Here is a 15,839-nt window from a genome sequence, read left to right on the forward strand (position 1 = left end):
ACACACACACACACCATTGTCTTTCAGGCCAGGTGTGTGTCTGCTCTGCACCACTCCACTAGCTAGCTGCCCCAGGGCATGGTCTGAGCTCCTGCTGCCGCTGGCTCACTGCAGACACACTAAACAGTCCCACTGCCTGAGAGCGTCATTTTATTTTAAACACCAAATTCACCAATCGTATTTTGAGAAAGGAGGTAAAGTTGTGGAACACTGGGAGCAGTAAATTTCCACTTGGCCTGGTTTCCCTGAGGTGAGCTTAGAGAGGTACAGTGCAGTGTGCAGCCAGCCAACCAGCAAGTCAGCCAGCCAGCCTCTCTCAAAGGAGAACCAGTCTCACAGATGGCATATATATTCCACAGCCAGCGAACAGTGCAGAGTAGCCAGACCAGCCCGTGTAGACACACACACAGATAAGAGACAGACAGAACAACCAGTCCAGAATTCCAGTGGCAGAGAAAATCACTGAAGCAACTGTAGAATCACAGTAGCTCTTTGATGACCACTGGTTGGTTGAACACGACAATTCCCAAGCTGCTAATTACACTCCCAGGAAGCGAGAGAAGGAAATGCCCAGGAGGAGGTGAAGAACAGAGAGAGTGCTGTGGTCAGTGGGGCATTGAGGGAGGGGATGGGGGAGAATTTTTTTTTTTTTGGGGGGGGGGGTGACTTTTTCCCAACAGGGGATTGATGGATACCGCACCTCTGGCAAGAGCTGGAACACAGCGGTGGAGTAGAGCGTTCCGATGGAGAGGGCGATGAAAAAGACGAGCGCCCGGCGCATGTGACTCGTCCTCATGAGGGGAACCAGGAACACACCGGTGAGAGAGAAGGCACTGACCAGGGTCACACTCAGAATAGAGAAACCCCACACTGATTGGAAAAGGAGGGAGAAGAGGAGGCACACGACACACCAAAAGAGAAGGTTTGAAGTGAACACTGAAGCACACATGCCGTTTGTTTAATATGAGAATTACTCTGTGTGCTGTGACAATGATCACAGAGGACTGTGACTACAGGAGCAGTAATGATCACAGAGGACTGTGACTACAGGAGCAGTAATGATCACAGAGGACTGTGACTACAGGAGCAGCAATGATCACAGAGGACTGTGACTACAGGAGCAGTAATGATCACAGAGGACTGTGACTACAGGAGCAGCAATGATCACAGATGATGTGTGTGATGTCTGAGAGGGAGGTATCACAGGGCAGTATGGAAGGGAAAGGGGATCAGTGGAAAGGGAGGGGAGAAGTGACATTGTGGAAAGGTGCAGTCGACATGTTGAGCATAAAACTCCTGTAATGTAAATGAAGAGTTAAGAGTTCCAAGTTTCCTTTCAGCACACAAAAAACACCTGTATCCTGTGGGAGAGGAAGATTGGTTAACTTTGGTTGTGGTGTGGATTGCAGAAGTGACAAGGTCTGTAAGAAGAATTTAGTTTATTAATTCGACATTTAAAAAAACAAGCACACATAAAACTTGAAAAAGCCATATATGCACATGGGTTAAATCATTGAGGATAACAAAGTCTGGGACTTATTTCCATTGTGGTCCTCTTAAAACAAGATGACTAGGCAAGATCCAACACGGTTGAACACAGTATGACAGAGAGATAATAAAACATTAAAACAAAGAAGAAGAACATGATCCAACACGGTTGAACACAGTATGACAGAGAGATAATAAAACATTAAAACAAAGAAGAAGAACATGATCCAACACGGTTGAACACAGTATGACAGAGAGATAATAAAACAAAGAAGAACATCTCTCTCATCATTGCAGTGACATCATAAGGTACGTTCAAATGGATTAAAAAAGACAAACAGTTCTTTAACTTTATTTTTAAAGCAGGGCAGAGAGGATGCAGTTTTTATGGGCAGAGGCAACTCATTCCTGTGTTATTCAAACAGGACTAGACTACTACGGTGTAAACACTTGAAAATAATTGATCCATCCCACATCCTTGTCTGAAAGACGCGTCGCTGACAGCTACATCCTGACTCGTGTGGTTAGAACATGACATTTTACATGCGGTTATCGACAGCGACGTACAAGTGACTTACAATTAGTGCACCCAAAGTAGGTCAAACAACCACATAACCACAAAGCAACGTCAGCCCGTCCTCCCTAGCATTTTGTTAACGTAACCTTTATTTAACTAGGAACATTATAGTGTAACCTGCAACGAAGAGGGAAACATTTGAAGGACGGACCAAACCCTCCTTCCCTCTGCATAATGAACACACATTGTCTCAATAGGAAGCAGTCATCTTCAAATACGGTGCTTGAAATCCTAAACAAAATGAGACAAGCACAAATCTTGGAGCAAAACAGAGACGGCCATTTCTGTGAACAGAGACTTTTAAAAGGAGGGCAATAGGACATATTGAACCGACGTCACTCTGCCCCCACTGCAGCATCCCAACAGCAGCAGCTAGTAGCACCTCAGCCCGAGTCACAGCTGGCCAAATACCCTGTCCCAGACCTGGGTTCAAATAGTATTCGAAATCTTTAAAATATACTTTAGCTGTGATTGAGTTTGCCTGGCGCAATAGGGCCAATGGAATCGTTTCAAAAGTGTAAACAATGCCATCTACCACTCCAGGTTTGGCTTAAGCAAACACAATAGATTTCAAATACTATTTGAACCCAGGACGACACTGGGGAGAGTGCTCTAGACATTAGTGGAAGATGAGTGAAAATGTATCTCTGGCCAAAACACATCCTGTATCAATGCCTCTCTTGACAGAAATTAGGACACAGAAAGGGACAAATAGCATAAAGAGTGAGAGGTTTTTAAAACATCTTCTTGAACAACATCCAGATAAATCACCAACACAATCACAGTACAGAGCTCTTCTCCAGCATTGTCAGTTCATGTGTTAGAATAATTGCAAATTGCAACTAGAACTGTTAGCTGGTATCGAGATGGGAGGGCAAGGCATATCAACATTCTTGAGTTTGGTTTCTAAACACACCACAAGTGCTGTTAGACCACAGAAACAGAATAGGTAGTACCTGACACAGTTCTAACATCCTCATGACTTTCCACAGCGAGTTAGAATGTCCTTTCTATGTACTGTAATTCTAGGTGGAGCGCCCCAGTGGGACGATCACACTAGTTTACTACATTCTCAAAGCCTGTCATTAACAGTCTTTTTATACCCACCAGCTACACCAGGGTCAACTTAGACTGGGCTCTGATGAGAACTAGCTAGTAGCTACTGTTCTTGTTTGCATGTTAAACACTGCCAATTTATACGTAATAAAACTAAACTATACCCTAAAAGCGCCTGTACGAAAGCCTAGGCTGCAGCCTACATACATTCACAACACAATCCCCTAGATTAGAACCAGATACTAAAATGGCTTCCAGAGTAATAACAAGGATATCCAGTTACATGGCCTGCCCACCTCTGATGTCAGCAGGCTGAGAAGCTGTGGGCAGTGTGAGCCAGATCGATCCAAGATGGAGGTGCCTTTACGTATCATCTGTACCTGCTAAGAGGATTCTGTATCTAGTATCCGCTGACAGTGGCCTTCTAATAATGGCTGTTCTGTGCTAAAGTGGACCAGGAAGTACAAGACGAGGAGAAACATAACCAACTGCCTTTTAATTTGTGAACCTTCCTCTGAACTTCATACTGCAGACCAAATCTAACCCACAACAGATTTCTAGAGAAGAGGGAATTGTAATTGTTCTAATGAAAACTTCTTGGAGAAAGTTTAACATAAGACAGTTCAGTGGAAAATGATTGCCCTGGTTGTGTCATCTAGTGACTTAACTGCCTTTAAAACAGAACGTGAACAGTCAGCAGTATACTGGAACTGAAGTACCGGTACATCAAACAACAACAAAATAATATGTATAAAACACGTATATAAAGTATGTAGAAAAGATAATGGACGTATACATTCTTTATGAGATCATCTTTACCTATATAAAAACTAGTCGGGAGAATCTAAAATTCCCAAAATGTCATTACATGGGTCCCCCATTGATTTTGATATGCTTGAGTCAGACAGCATCACAACACGGCATAAACCATGGCAAAATAGGTGTAATGGCAGGAAACTAGCTTTATAAATGTTTATTTTTATATATATATAAAAAAAAATTATAGGACGGTCTCAACCATTGGCTACGTCCACTGCCACGCCCGCCCCCCTTTTTACCGTAGGGGAAACACTGCAAATGTATTACGAAAGACAATAGGAGTTGACAGGCTCACCCTCAGCAGCAGTGGGTTTGGAAGGCGGGTCTATGATAAGCTCCTCCTTTTTCTCCACCCCACAGGCGCCCGAGTCCAATTGCTGAAGCATGGTGGGGCAGAGCTCCTGTAGGCCACGCCCATCCAGACGAGACTGCTCGTTCATACTGTAAACTGCCAGCGTGTCTCCAGGTAAGCACTGTGGAGGGAAACAGGCAAGCCGTCACACACACACACACACACACTGACCACAAAAAGAAACCCCAATCACTTCCTATCTGATAAAGGACATGCTGTTTTCCCTTCATGGAAAACTAAAGTGAGATTAACTTATCCATATAGATATGATGGAACTGGACGGTTCCATGCCTGAGCACACAAACTCTGGACAAAAAAAGTGAACAGTCATTCCCTTAGCTCAGGGACACATGGCCATGAAACACACCTCTAACATGAAGAGAAGACAACTCTGTGTTAACTTATCCCTCTGCTCTCAAATCAACACGGTAGCGCCTAGTGAGTCAAGCCTACGTGGCATTAAGCCTAGTATTAATGCAAAGCGTCCTACGTGGCATTAAGCCTAGTATTAATGCAAAGCGTCCTACATGGTATTAAGCCTAGTAGTAATGCAAAGCGTCCTACATGGTATTAAGCCTAGTAAGAATGCAAAGCGTCCTACATGGTATTAAGCCTAGTAGTAATGCAAAGCGTCCTACATGGTATTAAGCCTAGTAGTAATGCAAAGCGTCCTACATGACATTAAGCCTAGTTAGAATGCAAAGCGTCCTACATGGTATTAAGCCTAGTTAGAATGCAAAGCGTCCTACATGGTATTAAGCCTAGTTAGAATGCAAAGCGTCCTACATGACATTAAGCCTAGTTAGAATGCAAAGCGTCCTACATGGTATTAAGCCTAGTTAGAATGCAAAGCGTCCTACATGGTATTAAGCCTAGTTAGAATGCAAAGCGTCCTACATGGCATTAAGCCTAGTTAGAATGCAAAGCGTCCTACATGGTATTAAGCCTAGTTAGAATGCAAAGCGTCCTACATGGCATTAAGCCTAGTTAGAATGCAAAGCGTCCTACATGGTATTAAGCCTAGTTAGAATGCAAAGCGTCCTACATGACATTAAGCCTAGTTAGAATGCAAAGCGTCCTACATGGTATTAAGCCTAGTTAGAATGCAAAGCGTCCTACATGGCATTAAGCCTAGTGAGAATGCAAAGCGTCCTACATGGTATTAAGCCTAGTTAGAATGCAAAGCGTCCTACATGGTATTAAGCCTAGTTAGAATGCAAAGCGTCCTACATGACATTAAGCCTAGTTAGAATGCAAAGCGTCCTACATGGTATTAAGCCTAGTTAGAATGCAAAGCGTCCTACATGACATTAAGCCTAGTTAGAATGCAAAGCGTCCTACATGACATTAAGCCTAGTTAGAATGCAAAGCGTCCTACATGGTATTAAGCCTAGTTAGAATGCAAAGCGTCCTACATGGTATTAAGCCTAGTTAGAATGCAAAGCGTCCTACATGACATTAAGCCTAGTTAGAATGCAAAGCGTCCTACATGGTATTAAGCCTAGTTAGAATGCAAAGCGTCCTACATGGTATTAAGCCTAGTTAGAATGCAAAGCGTCCTACATGGTATTAAGCCTAGTTAGAATGCAAAGCGTCCTACATGACATTAAGCCTAGTTAGAATGCAAAGCGTCCTACATGACATTAAGCCTAGTTAGAATGCAAAGCGTCCTACATGGCATTAAGCCTAGTTAGAATGCAAAGCGTCCTACATGGCATTAAGCCTAGTTAGAATGCAAAGCGTCCTACATGGCATTAAGCCTAGTTAGAATGCAAAGCGTCCTACATGGCATTAAGCCTAGTTAGAATGCAAAGCGTCCTACGTGGCATTAAGCCTAGTTAGAATGCAAAGCGTCCTACATGGCATTAAGCCTAGTGAGAATGCAAAGCGTCCTACATGGCATTAAGCCTAGTTGGAATGCAAAGCGTCCTACATGGTATTAAGCCTAGTAAGAATGCAAAGCGTCCTACATGGCATTAAGCCTAGTAACCCTAACCCATCTCATTGTTTCCGTTGTAGTCATTTACACTGTATTACAAGCCGCTGATGCACGCCTTTGGAACATCTACATTTAAAAAAGTAATAATAAATCAATTTAATATACACCATCACAATAAATACATGATTTATTTTAGTCAGGTCTAAAGAAGCACTGTAATATGAAGAAAATGTAACTAGTTACAAGATCACATTTTGGAATCTGGCTAATGATTGGCCCAATAGGGTAATCATTTTATTTATAGCGTATTTATTTATAGCAAATATGCTGCATCAGTTGGGTTGATAATGATTATTGCTAGTAGCATACCTGAAAATATAGACCATGCATACATAGGCTGAATGCATGGTCCAATATGTTAAAAATAATTAACAAATAATTGTACCAACATGTTATTGGGCTCATTTCTGAAGTTGGAAATTATATTTGAGATGGTGTCAGCATAATTTATTTTCATTCATTTTGGAGTAGAATGTCCACTTAGAAAGAGTCACCAAAACTGAGATTCTCAGTCCTTCTACGTAAAAAATTATCCGGGGGGACCAGAACATCCAAAACAAGGGGGGGATGCCCCATTCAACCCCCCCTCTCCACAACCCCAGAGACAGACTGGATATAGGGATGTCACTTCCTTTGTTTTGACATGAACAGCAATAAATCAATATGATTCGTTACAAATGTTTTGAAAAGACAAACATTAAAGTTTGTGTGGGACAGATCTCAGGGAAGGGGTCTGAAAGGAAGGAAATGCAAGGAGAGAGCGGCTCCTAATGCTTAGTATCAGTCAATATAAATCGATTTACTTTGGACAGGTTGACTCTGGGCGGCGCCGGTGGAGCTGTCGCCTCTGCAGCGGTGCCGTTGTCTCCCAGGCCAGGTGCACCGAGTCGTGCCAGCAAAGAGCGGAGCTGGGGGACAGAGATGGTGGCATTGTCCCCATATCGCTCCAACAGGCCCTGCAGCACCTGGGCCGGAGAAGCCTGGTCTTCGCCGAGCGCTCTCCCCAGGGGACACAACAGCAGGGCAAGGGAGAGGAAGACTGTCAGCTGGGCCACACAGACTGAGCAGCCATGGACGGGACTCTGAGTCATGATGACCCCTCCACTGGCTGGGTTACGGCTGGGGAACAGGAAGAGAGCAAAATGGGTTAGTTAGTAGTTCTGGCTTGCTGAGGAGAGGTCACTGAGGTGGATTGGTAGGTAGGTCTGGCTGAGGAGATGGGAGAGCCAAGGTGGCTTAGTTAGTAGGCCAACACAGTGGATTCTGGCTGGGGAGAGGAGAGGTCATAAAGGTCACAGAGGGGGTCAGTAGGCCAACACAGTGACTGGTTTTCAAACCTTTTTGTGCAGCCAGCCACACACACCACGTTTCATTGTCTTACACCTGGTACAATGAACAGAGGAGAGAGCAGGGAAAACCCGATCCCCAGCAACCCGAGCCCAAACACAATTACACCCTGATCTCACATAATAACAGTAGCCATTCCATGACAGGAAGATGGGGTAGCTACAATGACACACAGTTATGCATCAGAGGACAAATTCAGTCAACAGTCCAGAGTCTAACACACAAACACAGAGGACCAATTCAGTCAACAATCCAGAGTCTAACACACACACACAGAGGACCAATTCAGTCAACAATCCAGAGTCTAACACACACACACAGAGGACCAATTCAGTCAACAGTCCAGAGTCTAATACACACACACAGAGGACCAATTCAGTCAACAATCCAGAGTCTAACACACACACACAGAGGACCAATTCAGTCAACAGTCCAGAGTCTAATACACACACACAGAGGACCAATTCAGTCAACAGTCCAGACATCAATAATCCATATTACATCATTGCAGTTGACTAAGTGAGATGAGGGAGGGAGGTTAAATAAACACAAAGTAAACGGTTCAGAACAAAGTTTCTATTCATTGCCTTGCAGTATGAAAGACTTACCTCTTCCAACCGGAGTAGTGTGACGGGGCTTAGAGCTTTTATGTAGAGCCCTCGGTACAGAGTAGAGCCCTCGGTACAGAGTAGAGCTCTTATGTAGAGCCCTCGGTACAGAGTAGAGCCCTCGGTACAGAGTAGAGCCCTCGGTACAGAGTAGAGCTCTTATGTAGAGCCCTCGGTACAGAGTAGAGCCCTCGGTACAGAGTAGAGCCCTCGGTACAGAGTAGAGCTCTTATGTAGAGCCCTCGGTACAGAGTAGAGCCCTCGGTACAGAGTAGAGCAGAGTAGAGCCCTCGGTACAGAGTAGAGCTCTTAGGTCTTCCGTCGGGCTTGGGTAGTAGAGTGAAGAGATAGAAAGAGCAGGGCAGTCAACTGTGGGAGAGAGAAAAATATGAGTTTAAAACTTAGAGCTAAAAGGGAAAAGTACAAACAAAACCTCAGTGTAGCAGCCAGCCACCATGGAAACACAACTTGTATACCCACTTGCCGCACACTAGACTGTAGCAGTCAGTTCAGACATTGGGAAACCAAGCAGATGCCACAAACCCACACCAGTCTAAGAACTCCAGTCACTTCCACTGACATTCCTTGTCGATTCCGGTTTAGTTTGAAGATAAAAAACAGTTTAGAATGTGTATGTGGCCTGGGATATACAGATAGTTTTTTGAAAGCCAGTCTGGTTCAGGGGTCAACAGTATACTGTCCCATAGCAGGACTTGGCGTGTACAGTCTCTCTCTTGCCCTTGTTCTCTCTCCCTCTCTCTCGGTTTGTTTCTCTGTGTGTCTGCTGGGAAGAGGCTCAGTGTGACCTGTCCTTGTATGACACACAGAATTGGAAAGGGCAGAGAGAGGTAAAGAGCCACGGAGGGGCAGAGAGAGATAAAGAGCCACGGAGGGCAGAGAGAGGTAAAGAGCCACGGAGGGGCAGAGAGAGGTAAAGAGCCACGGAGGGGCAGAGAGAGATAAAGAGCCACGGAGGGGCAGAGAGAGATAAAGAGCCACGGAGGGGCAGAGAGAGGTAAAGAGCCACGGAGGGGCAGAGAGAGATAGAGCCACGGAGGGGCAGAGAGAGGTAAAGAGCCACGGAGGGGCAGAGAGAGGTGAAGGGCCACGGAGGGCAGAGAGAGGTAAAGAGCCACGGAGGGGCAGAGAGAGGTAAAGAGCCAGCAGAGACCAGGCTTTGTGGACTCTAGCTCCGACTACATCGATTTGCTCAAGGTCAATACTTCAAAAATTAAAATCATGAAACGCCCACCTTGTAGCTACGTCTGTCCTCTGTAGTTGCATGTCTTTCTTTGTTTGTCAATGACAACTCACAGCAAATGTGTCAATTGAGGTCTTCTCTCTGTCTATAATGAACTTCACCTTCCTTCACCATGGAGTGAAGTCCGCCAGAGTAAAACCAAGCTACTGGGGCTCAATGTTTCATGGCAAAACCTCCAGACTCTGTCTAGCGAGGTGTGGAGCATGTGGAACACAACCCAGACTACTAAATCATCAGGTTAGAACGAGATGTAGAAGTTTAAACACATCCAAAAGATTAAGCAGGAACTGCTGAGTATAAACATTAAAAAAAGGCCCAGTGCAGTCGAAAATGTGATTCTCCTGGGTTTTATATACACTGAGTGGACAAAACATTAGGAACACCTTCCCACTATTGAGTTGCACCTAGAGCTGTTTCTGTCATGACATTTTGTCAGACGGTTATTGTCATGTAGAAGACTGCTGGTCTCACTGTATTTGACTGTTTATTAACATAAACCCGTTTAGCATCTCACGGTCTCCAGCTGTATACAAGCCTCCGATGCCTTTGGAACGAATACATAAAAATAAAAAAATGAATCCATGATATATTTTAGTCAGGTCTAAAGAAACACTATGATATGAAGAAAAGGCTTTTTAGAAGATTATGAACAGATTATGAGTTTGCCTACTGCATGTTATCTGGCTATGCTCTGTGACCTTGGCTGTAGGCTTGTTCATTTAGCTGACCAGATACGCTTATAAATCCTGTGCCATTATTTTATATTATAGGATTTTACAGTAAGAAGAATATAACTGAACTCAGTTGAATAAAATAGAAAGGACATTTTTCCCATTCCTGTAAACAAATAATTAGTCTGGTCAGTCTGTCATAAAAAGAGTGTTCCTAATGTTTTGTACACTCGGTGTATATTTCTAAACTATGAGATTGGAATTATACTGTGAAATTGTAAAATATATATATATATTTATTGCCTTTTTAGTGTAAAATCGCCTGAAATATCAGCCTGTTTTGGTGAGATGGAGTTTTGGCCTGACATCACCAGGCGGTAAATTAGTTTGACCAAGAAGAAAACTTCTCTGCCAATAACAGATCGTTTTCAGTTTTCCCCTTCCCAAGTCAGATCACTCAGACAGTCCTAGCAAAATTCTTGCTCGAGAAATTCCTCTCTGCTAAGAAGATATTTCTCTTCCTTTTTGACCATTTAATTGAAAACAAAAATCACAGTAAGGTACTTCAATTGTTACCCAGAAACGATGTGATAGAGATCAAAAAAACAGTTGCACTGGACCTTTAAAATACTGTGGTCCTGAATGGATAAAAATACCCATAATACTGTGCAGGGCTGACTCAGAGTTCTCAGGATGACAAGGTAAAGTAATAGTAGTGAAGAGGTTTATAATGTCCAGGCATGTCTCCAGAGGTTATATTTAGACCACATATAGATAAGGTGGTAGGATCAGTCAGTCTGCTCTAGTCAATACCAGCCAACCTGACTCCCTGCCAGGACCCTGGTCTCTGACCTGTGTGTCGGCTATACTGCTGCATAACAAAACTAGGGTTTGGGGACTATGACGTAAAAGATCACACATATTTAGGTTATTACAGGAACATACAGTACTTGACATGGATGGAGACAGAAGAGACGGAGAACCAATAGGCTACATGGATGGAGACAGAAGAGACGGGGAACCAATAGGCTACATGGATGGAGACAGAAGAGACGGGGAACCAATAGGCTACATGGATGGAGACAGAAGAGACGGGGAACCAATAGGCTACATGGATGGAGACAGAAGAGACGGGAGAACCAATAGGCTACATGGATGGAGACAGAAGAGACGGGGAACCAATAGGCTACATGGATGGAGACAGAAGAGACGGGGGAACCAATAGGCTACATGGATGGAGACAGAAGAGACGGGGGAACCAATAGGCTACATGGATGGAGACAGAAGAGACGGGGGAACCAATAGGCTACATGGATGGAGACAGAAGAGACGGGGAACCAATAGGCTACATGGATGAAACCAGGCAGTAGTCACATCCACGTACCGGCTCTTGATATGCTGTAGTAAATAGGCTAGCCTGGAGACGAGGTCACCAGTGCCCCATCACTGTTCCCACATCGCAACCTGGGCCCTAATCCAAAAAGTGTCTCAGGAGTACTGATCTACGATCAGTTTTGCCTTTTAGATCATAAGGAATCAGATGATATGGATTTATGGACAGATCCTAGATCAGCACTCCTACACAGATGCTTTGCGGATACGAGTCCTGATCTGTCAAAGAGTGAAAGAGCGAGTGAGTTCTTCATCGATTACATAACAGTACAATCAGCAGTGCTATCAGAACAGTGTTGCCCCAATGATTCCTCCCCCCCCAGCAGCGGTGGTAAAGTTAGCGTGGCACAGTCTCTGACCTAACATTTTAGAGGTCCCTCCTCTTGGCCGCTACAAAAAACATGTTGCTGTTTTAAAATGTTATTTCCTGCATTTCTACACATTTTGCCATAGCATAAGCCCTCTGAGTGACTTAAACACTAGAACAAAATCAATGTGGGTGTCATGAAAGGACATTTTAGAATATTTTTTTTTTAATCTTGTGGTTGTTAGTTCTCAAAGATGATATTATTTATAAATATACAGCTCTATTTTCGACATACTTTATATCTGGTTTTAGTCGTTTCAAGTTCAAACTGAAAACTTTATCATCCTGAAAATGATTTTTGATCGTAAAAGAGCTGAGAAGATATTTGTTTATTTTTTTACCATTTTAATTTAAAACAAATCACAGTAAGGTTCTTGTTAGCCAGTAATGATTTGATATTGAGATAATAAGAAAAAACTGCTGCATTGGACCTTTAACTAGCCTGCGACTGCACAAACAGCTCTGGGACCAGGTTTAATGACCTTCCTCTGCAGAGTCAGCAGGAAACTCATGATAGAACTCAGGGAAAGTGGAAGACAATCAGCAGGAAACTCAGTGCACTATTACTATAATAACCTCAAAAAAAAGACTGGTGTTGTCTTTCATCACCGTCTGCCTGACACCACACTGCCCCAAGTCTGCTAGAGGTTAGTCAATGTAGGCTATCACAACACACAGACAGGACATCTAGGAGGGGAGACAATGGAAGGAAGTGAGACGGAGTTACAGTTAAGACACTACAAGTAACTTAAATGAGCTTGGCGTTTACGCATGCAATACGCACACAGATTACTTTCTCTAAAAAATCGGCAATAAGTTGTGCCATAAAAGGCGATACGCCATTGCATAAACCATATATTTATGAGAGAAAGTCAATCATTATGAAGGCGCTACTTTTGACTGAACACGTCGCAGCTTCTCTCAACTGTGAAGTCAGCCTGGCACAGACAACCCACATTCAGCTACTGTAACAAGTTGCCGCCTGGCCTCCATAACACTCAGCGGAAAGTTCATCAAAGCAATTTGACGATTGGGGGAAAAAAATAAAAAAGAATAGTGACGGAACATTTAAAGTCTGTTTACGATGTGTTCATAAAGTTGCCACAAAATCTGCTGAAAACAGCACTATCCTGAAGACGTAGGCTAGACACACGATACACCGCCAGCAACACACTTAACCAGAGTTCTCAGCCTACTTTAGAAACCTTTGTAATATTCTGTATCCGACAAATCACAATTCCCCCCGAACTCCACATAGCCTAATAAGGAACAAACTATGTAACAGGTTGAAAATCAAAAAGTTAACTTGCCAGCTTTAGAAGATCTTTTCTCGTCAGAAAAAAAAAAACTTTGATAAAAGCTGAAGCTTTCACCTCAGAAACAGGTTGCACTTTGAGTCTTCTTCAAGAGGTTTTGACTGACAAGAGTATCTTATAGTGTAGGGGGAGATGGGGGGAGGGGGTGGGAGGGGGTGTAAACTATGTAGAGGGGAGATGGGGGAGAAAGCCCACAACACAACCCTAACATTCTGTGAGAACTTAATTATAGAGTTCAGTAAAATCTCAGGACAGGTGATGTTATTAACCAACACTGACATTGTCATTAGATGACAAAGCATTTAATAGATCAGGGAAACTCAGAGAAAACACACACACACACACACACACCTCAGAATGAGTACGAGGCTGAGAGCTGGCAGGAGTGACAGAAAATGAGAAAGAATAGGCTAGAATACTAACCCATCTATTAATAGAATTGTTAATTTTATCTCTTTTTTTTTTAACTGCACTGTCGGTTAGGTGCTCGTAAGTAAGCATTTCACTGTAAGGTTGTATTCGGCACATGTGACTCATTTGATTTGATTATTGGAAAATAAAATTGATAACCTACAATTAAGATTATTACCTACCAACGGGACATCAAAAACTGTAAAATTTTATGTTTCACCGAGACGTGTCTGAACGACGAACCGGACAATATAGAGCTAGCGGGATTTTCCATGTACCTCTGGTAAGATAAGGGGTGGGGGTGTGTGTCTAGTTGTCAATAACAGCTTGTGCGCAATGTCTAATATTAAAGTCTTGAGGTATTGCTCGCCTGAAGTAGAGTACCTTATGATAAGCTGTTGACAACATTATCTACCAAGAGAGTTCTCATCTATATTATTCGTAGCCGTCTATTTACCACCACAGACCGATGCTGGCACTTAGACCGCACTCAACCAACTCTATAAGGCCATTAGCAAAGAAAATGCTCACCCTGAAGCGACGCTCCTAGTGGCCGGGACTTTAATGCAGGAAAACTTAAATCAGTTTTACCAAATCTTTACCAGCATGTCACATGTGCAACCAGGAAAATAAATAAAATCCTAGACCACCTTTATGCAAACAAATCTCTCCCCCGCCCGCCCTCCATTTGGCAAATCTGACCATAATTCTATCCTCCTGATTCCTGCTTACACCTAAAAACTAAAGCAGGAAGCACTAGTGACTCGCTCAATACGGAAGTGGTCAGATGACGCGGACGCTACACTACAGGACTAGCTTTGCTAGCACAGACTGAAATATGTTCCGGGATTCATCCAATGGCATTGAGGAGTACACCACCCCAGTCATCGGCTTCATCAATAAGTGCATCAACGACATTGTCCCCAGAGTGACTGTACGTACATATCCCAACCAGAAGCCATGGATAACAGGCAACATTTGTGTCTAGAGCTGCCGCTTTCAAGGAGCGGGAGACTAATCCGGACGTTTATAAGAAATCCCGCTATGCCCTCAGACGAACAATCAAACAAGCAAAGCGTCAATACAGGATTAAGATTGAATCTTACTACACCGGCTCTGACGCTCGTCAGATGTGGCAGGGCTTGAAAACTATTACGGACTACAAAAAGGGATACCCAGACGTGAGCTGCCCAGTGACACATGCCTACCAGATGAGCTAAATGCCTTTTATGCTCGCATCGAAGCATGCAACACTGAAGCATGCACAAGAGCACCAGCTGTTCTGGATGACTGTGTGATTATGCTCTCGGTAGCCGATGTGAACAAAACCTTTAAAACAGGTCAACATTCACAAAGCCGCGGGGCCAGACGGATTACCAGGACGTGTACTCAAAGCATGCGTGGACCAACTGTCAAGTGTCTTCACTGACATTTTCAACCTCTCCCTGACCAAATCTGTAATACCTACGTTTCAAGCAGACTACCATAGTCCCTGTGCCCAAGGAAGTGAAGGTAACCTGACTAAATGATATCCGCCCTGTGGCACTCACGTCGGTAGCCATAAAGTGCTTTGAAAGGCTGGTCATGGCTAACATCAACAACACCCTCCCGGACACCCTAGACCCACTCCAATTCGCATACCGCCACAACAGATCCACAGATGACACAATCTCAATCGCACTCCACACTGCCCTTTCTCACCTTGACAAAGGGAACACCTATGTGAGAATGCTGTTCATTGACAACAGCTCAGCGTTCAACACCATAGTGCTCACGAAGCTCATCACTAAGCTAAGGACTCTAGGACTAAACACCTCCCTCTGCAACTGGATCCTGGACTTCCTGACGGGCCGCCCCAAGGTCGTAAGAGTAGGCAACAACACGTCTGCCACACTGGTCCTTAATACTGGGGCCCCTCAGGGGTGTGTACTTAGTCCCCTCCTGTATTCCTTGTTCACCCACGACTGCGTGGCCAAACACGACTCCAACACCATCATTAAGTTTGCTGACGACACAACAGTGGTAGGCCTGATCACCAACAACGATGAGACGGCCTATAGGGAGGTGGTCAGAGAACTGGCAGTGTGGTGCCAGGACAACAACCTCTCCCTCAATGTGAGCAAGACAAAGGAGCTGATTGTGGACTACAGGAAAAGGCAGGCTGAACAGGCCCCC

The 15,839-nt window shown here is 44.0% G+C and overlaps 1 protein-coding gene across 4 annotated transcripts in view; it reads right to left on the bottom strand.

Moving 5' to 3' along the window:
- slc39a14 (solute carrier family 39 member 14) overlaps window positions 1-15,839 on the bottom strand; it is a 44,394-nt gene that overhangs the window by 21,292 nt on the left and 7,263 nt on the right. For 2 of the 4 annotated variants that reach the window (XM_071352244.1, XM_071352245.1), the window contains exons 2-4: window positions 8,247-8,615; window positions 7,095-7,410; window positions 4,236-4,413 (exon numbers count right to left, since the gene is read on the bottom strand). In XM_071352244.1, coding sequence (XP_071208345.1) covers window positions 4,236-4,413; window positions 7,095-7,382 — 466 coding nt within the window. In that variant the 5' untranslated portion in view covers window positions 7,383-7,410; window positions 8,247-8,615. Of the gene's footprint in view, window positions 1-700; window positions 871-4,235; window positions 4,414-7,094; window positions 7,411-8,246; window positions 8,616-11,562; window positions 11,790-15,839 lie in introns of all 4 variants that reach the window. The other 2 variants (XM_071352247.1, XM_071352246.1) reach the window with 2 other exon arrangements.

Source organism: Salvelinus alpinus, chromosome 19 (assembly GCF_045679555.1).
Source record: "Salvelinus alpinus chromosome 19, SLU_Salpinus.1, whole genome shotgun sequence".
NCBI classification, from domain to species: domain Eukaryota; kingdom Metazoa; phylum Chordata; class Actinopteri; order Salmoniformes; family Salmonidae; genus Salvelinus; species Salvelinus alpinus.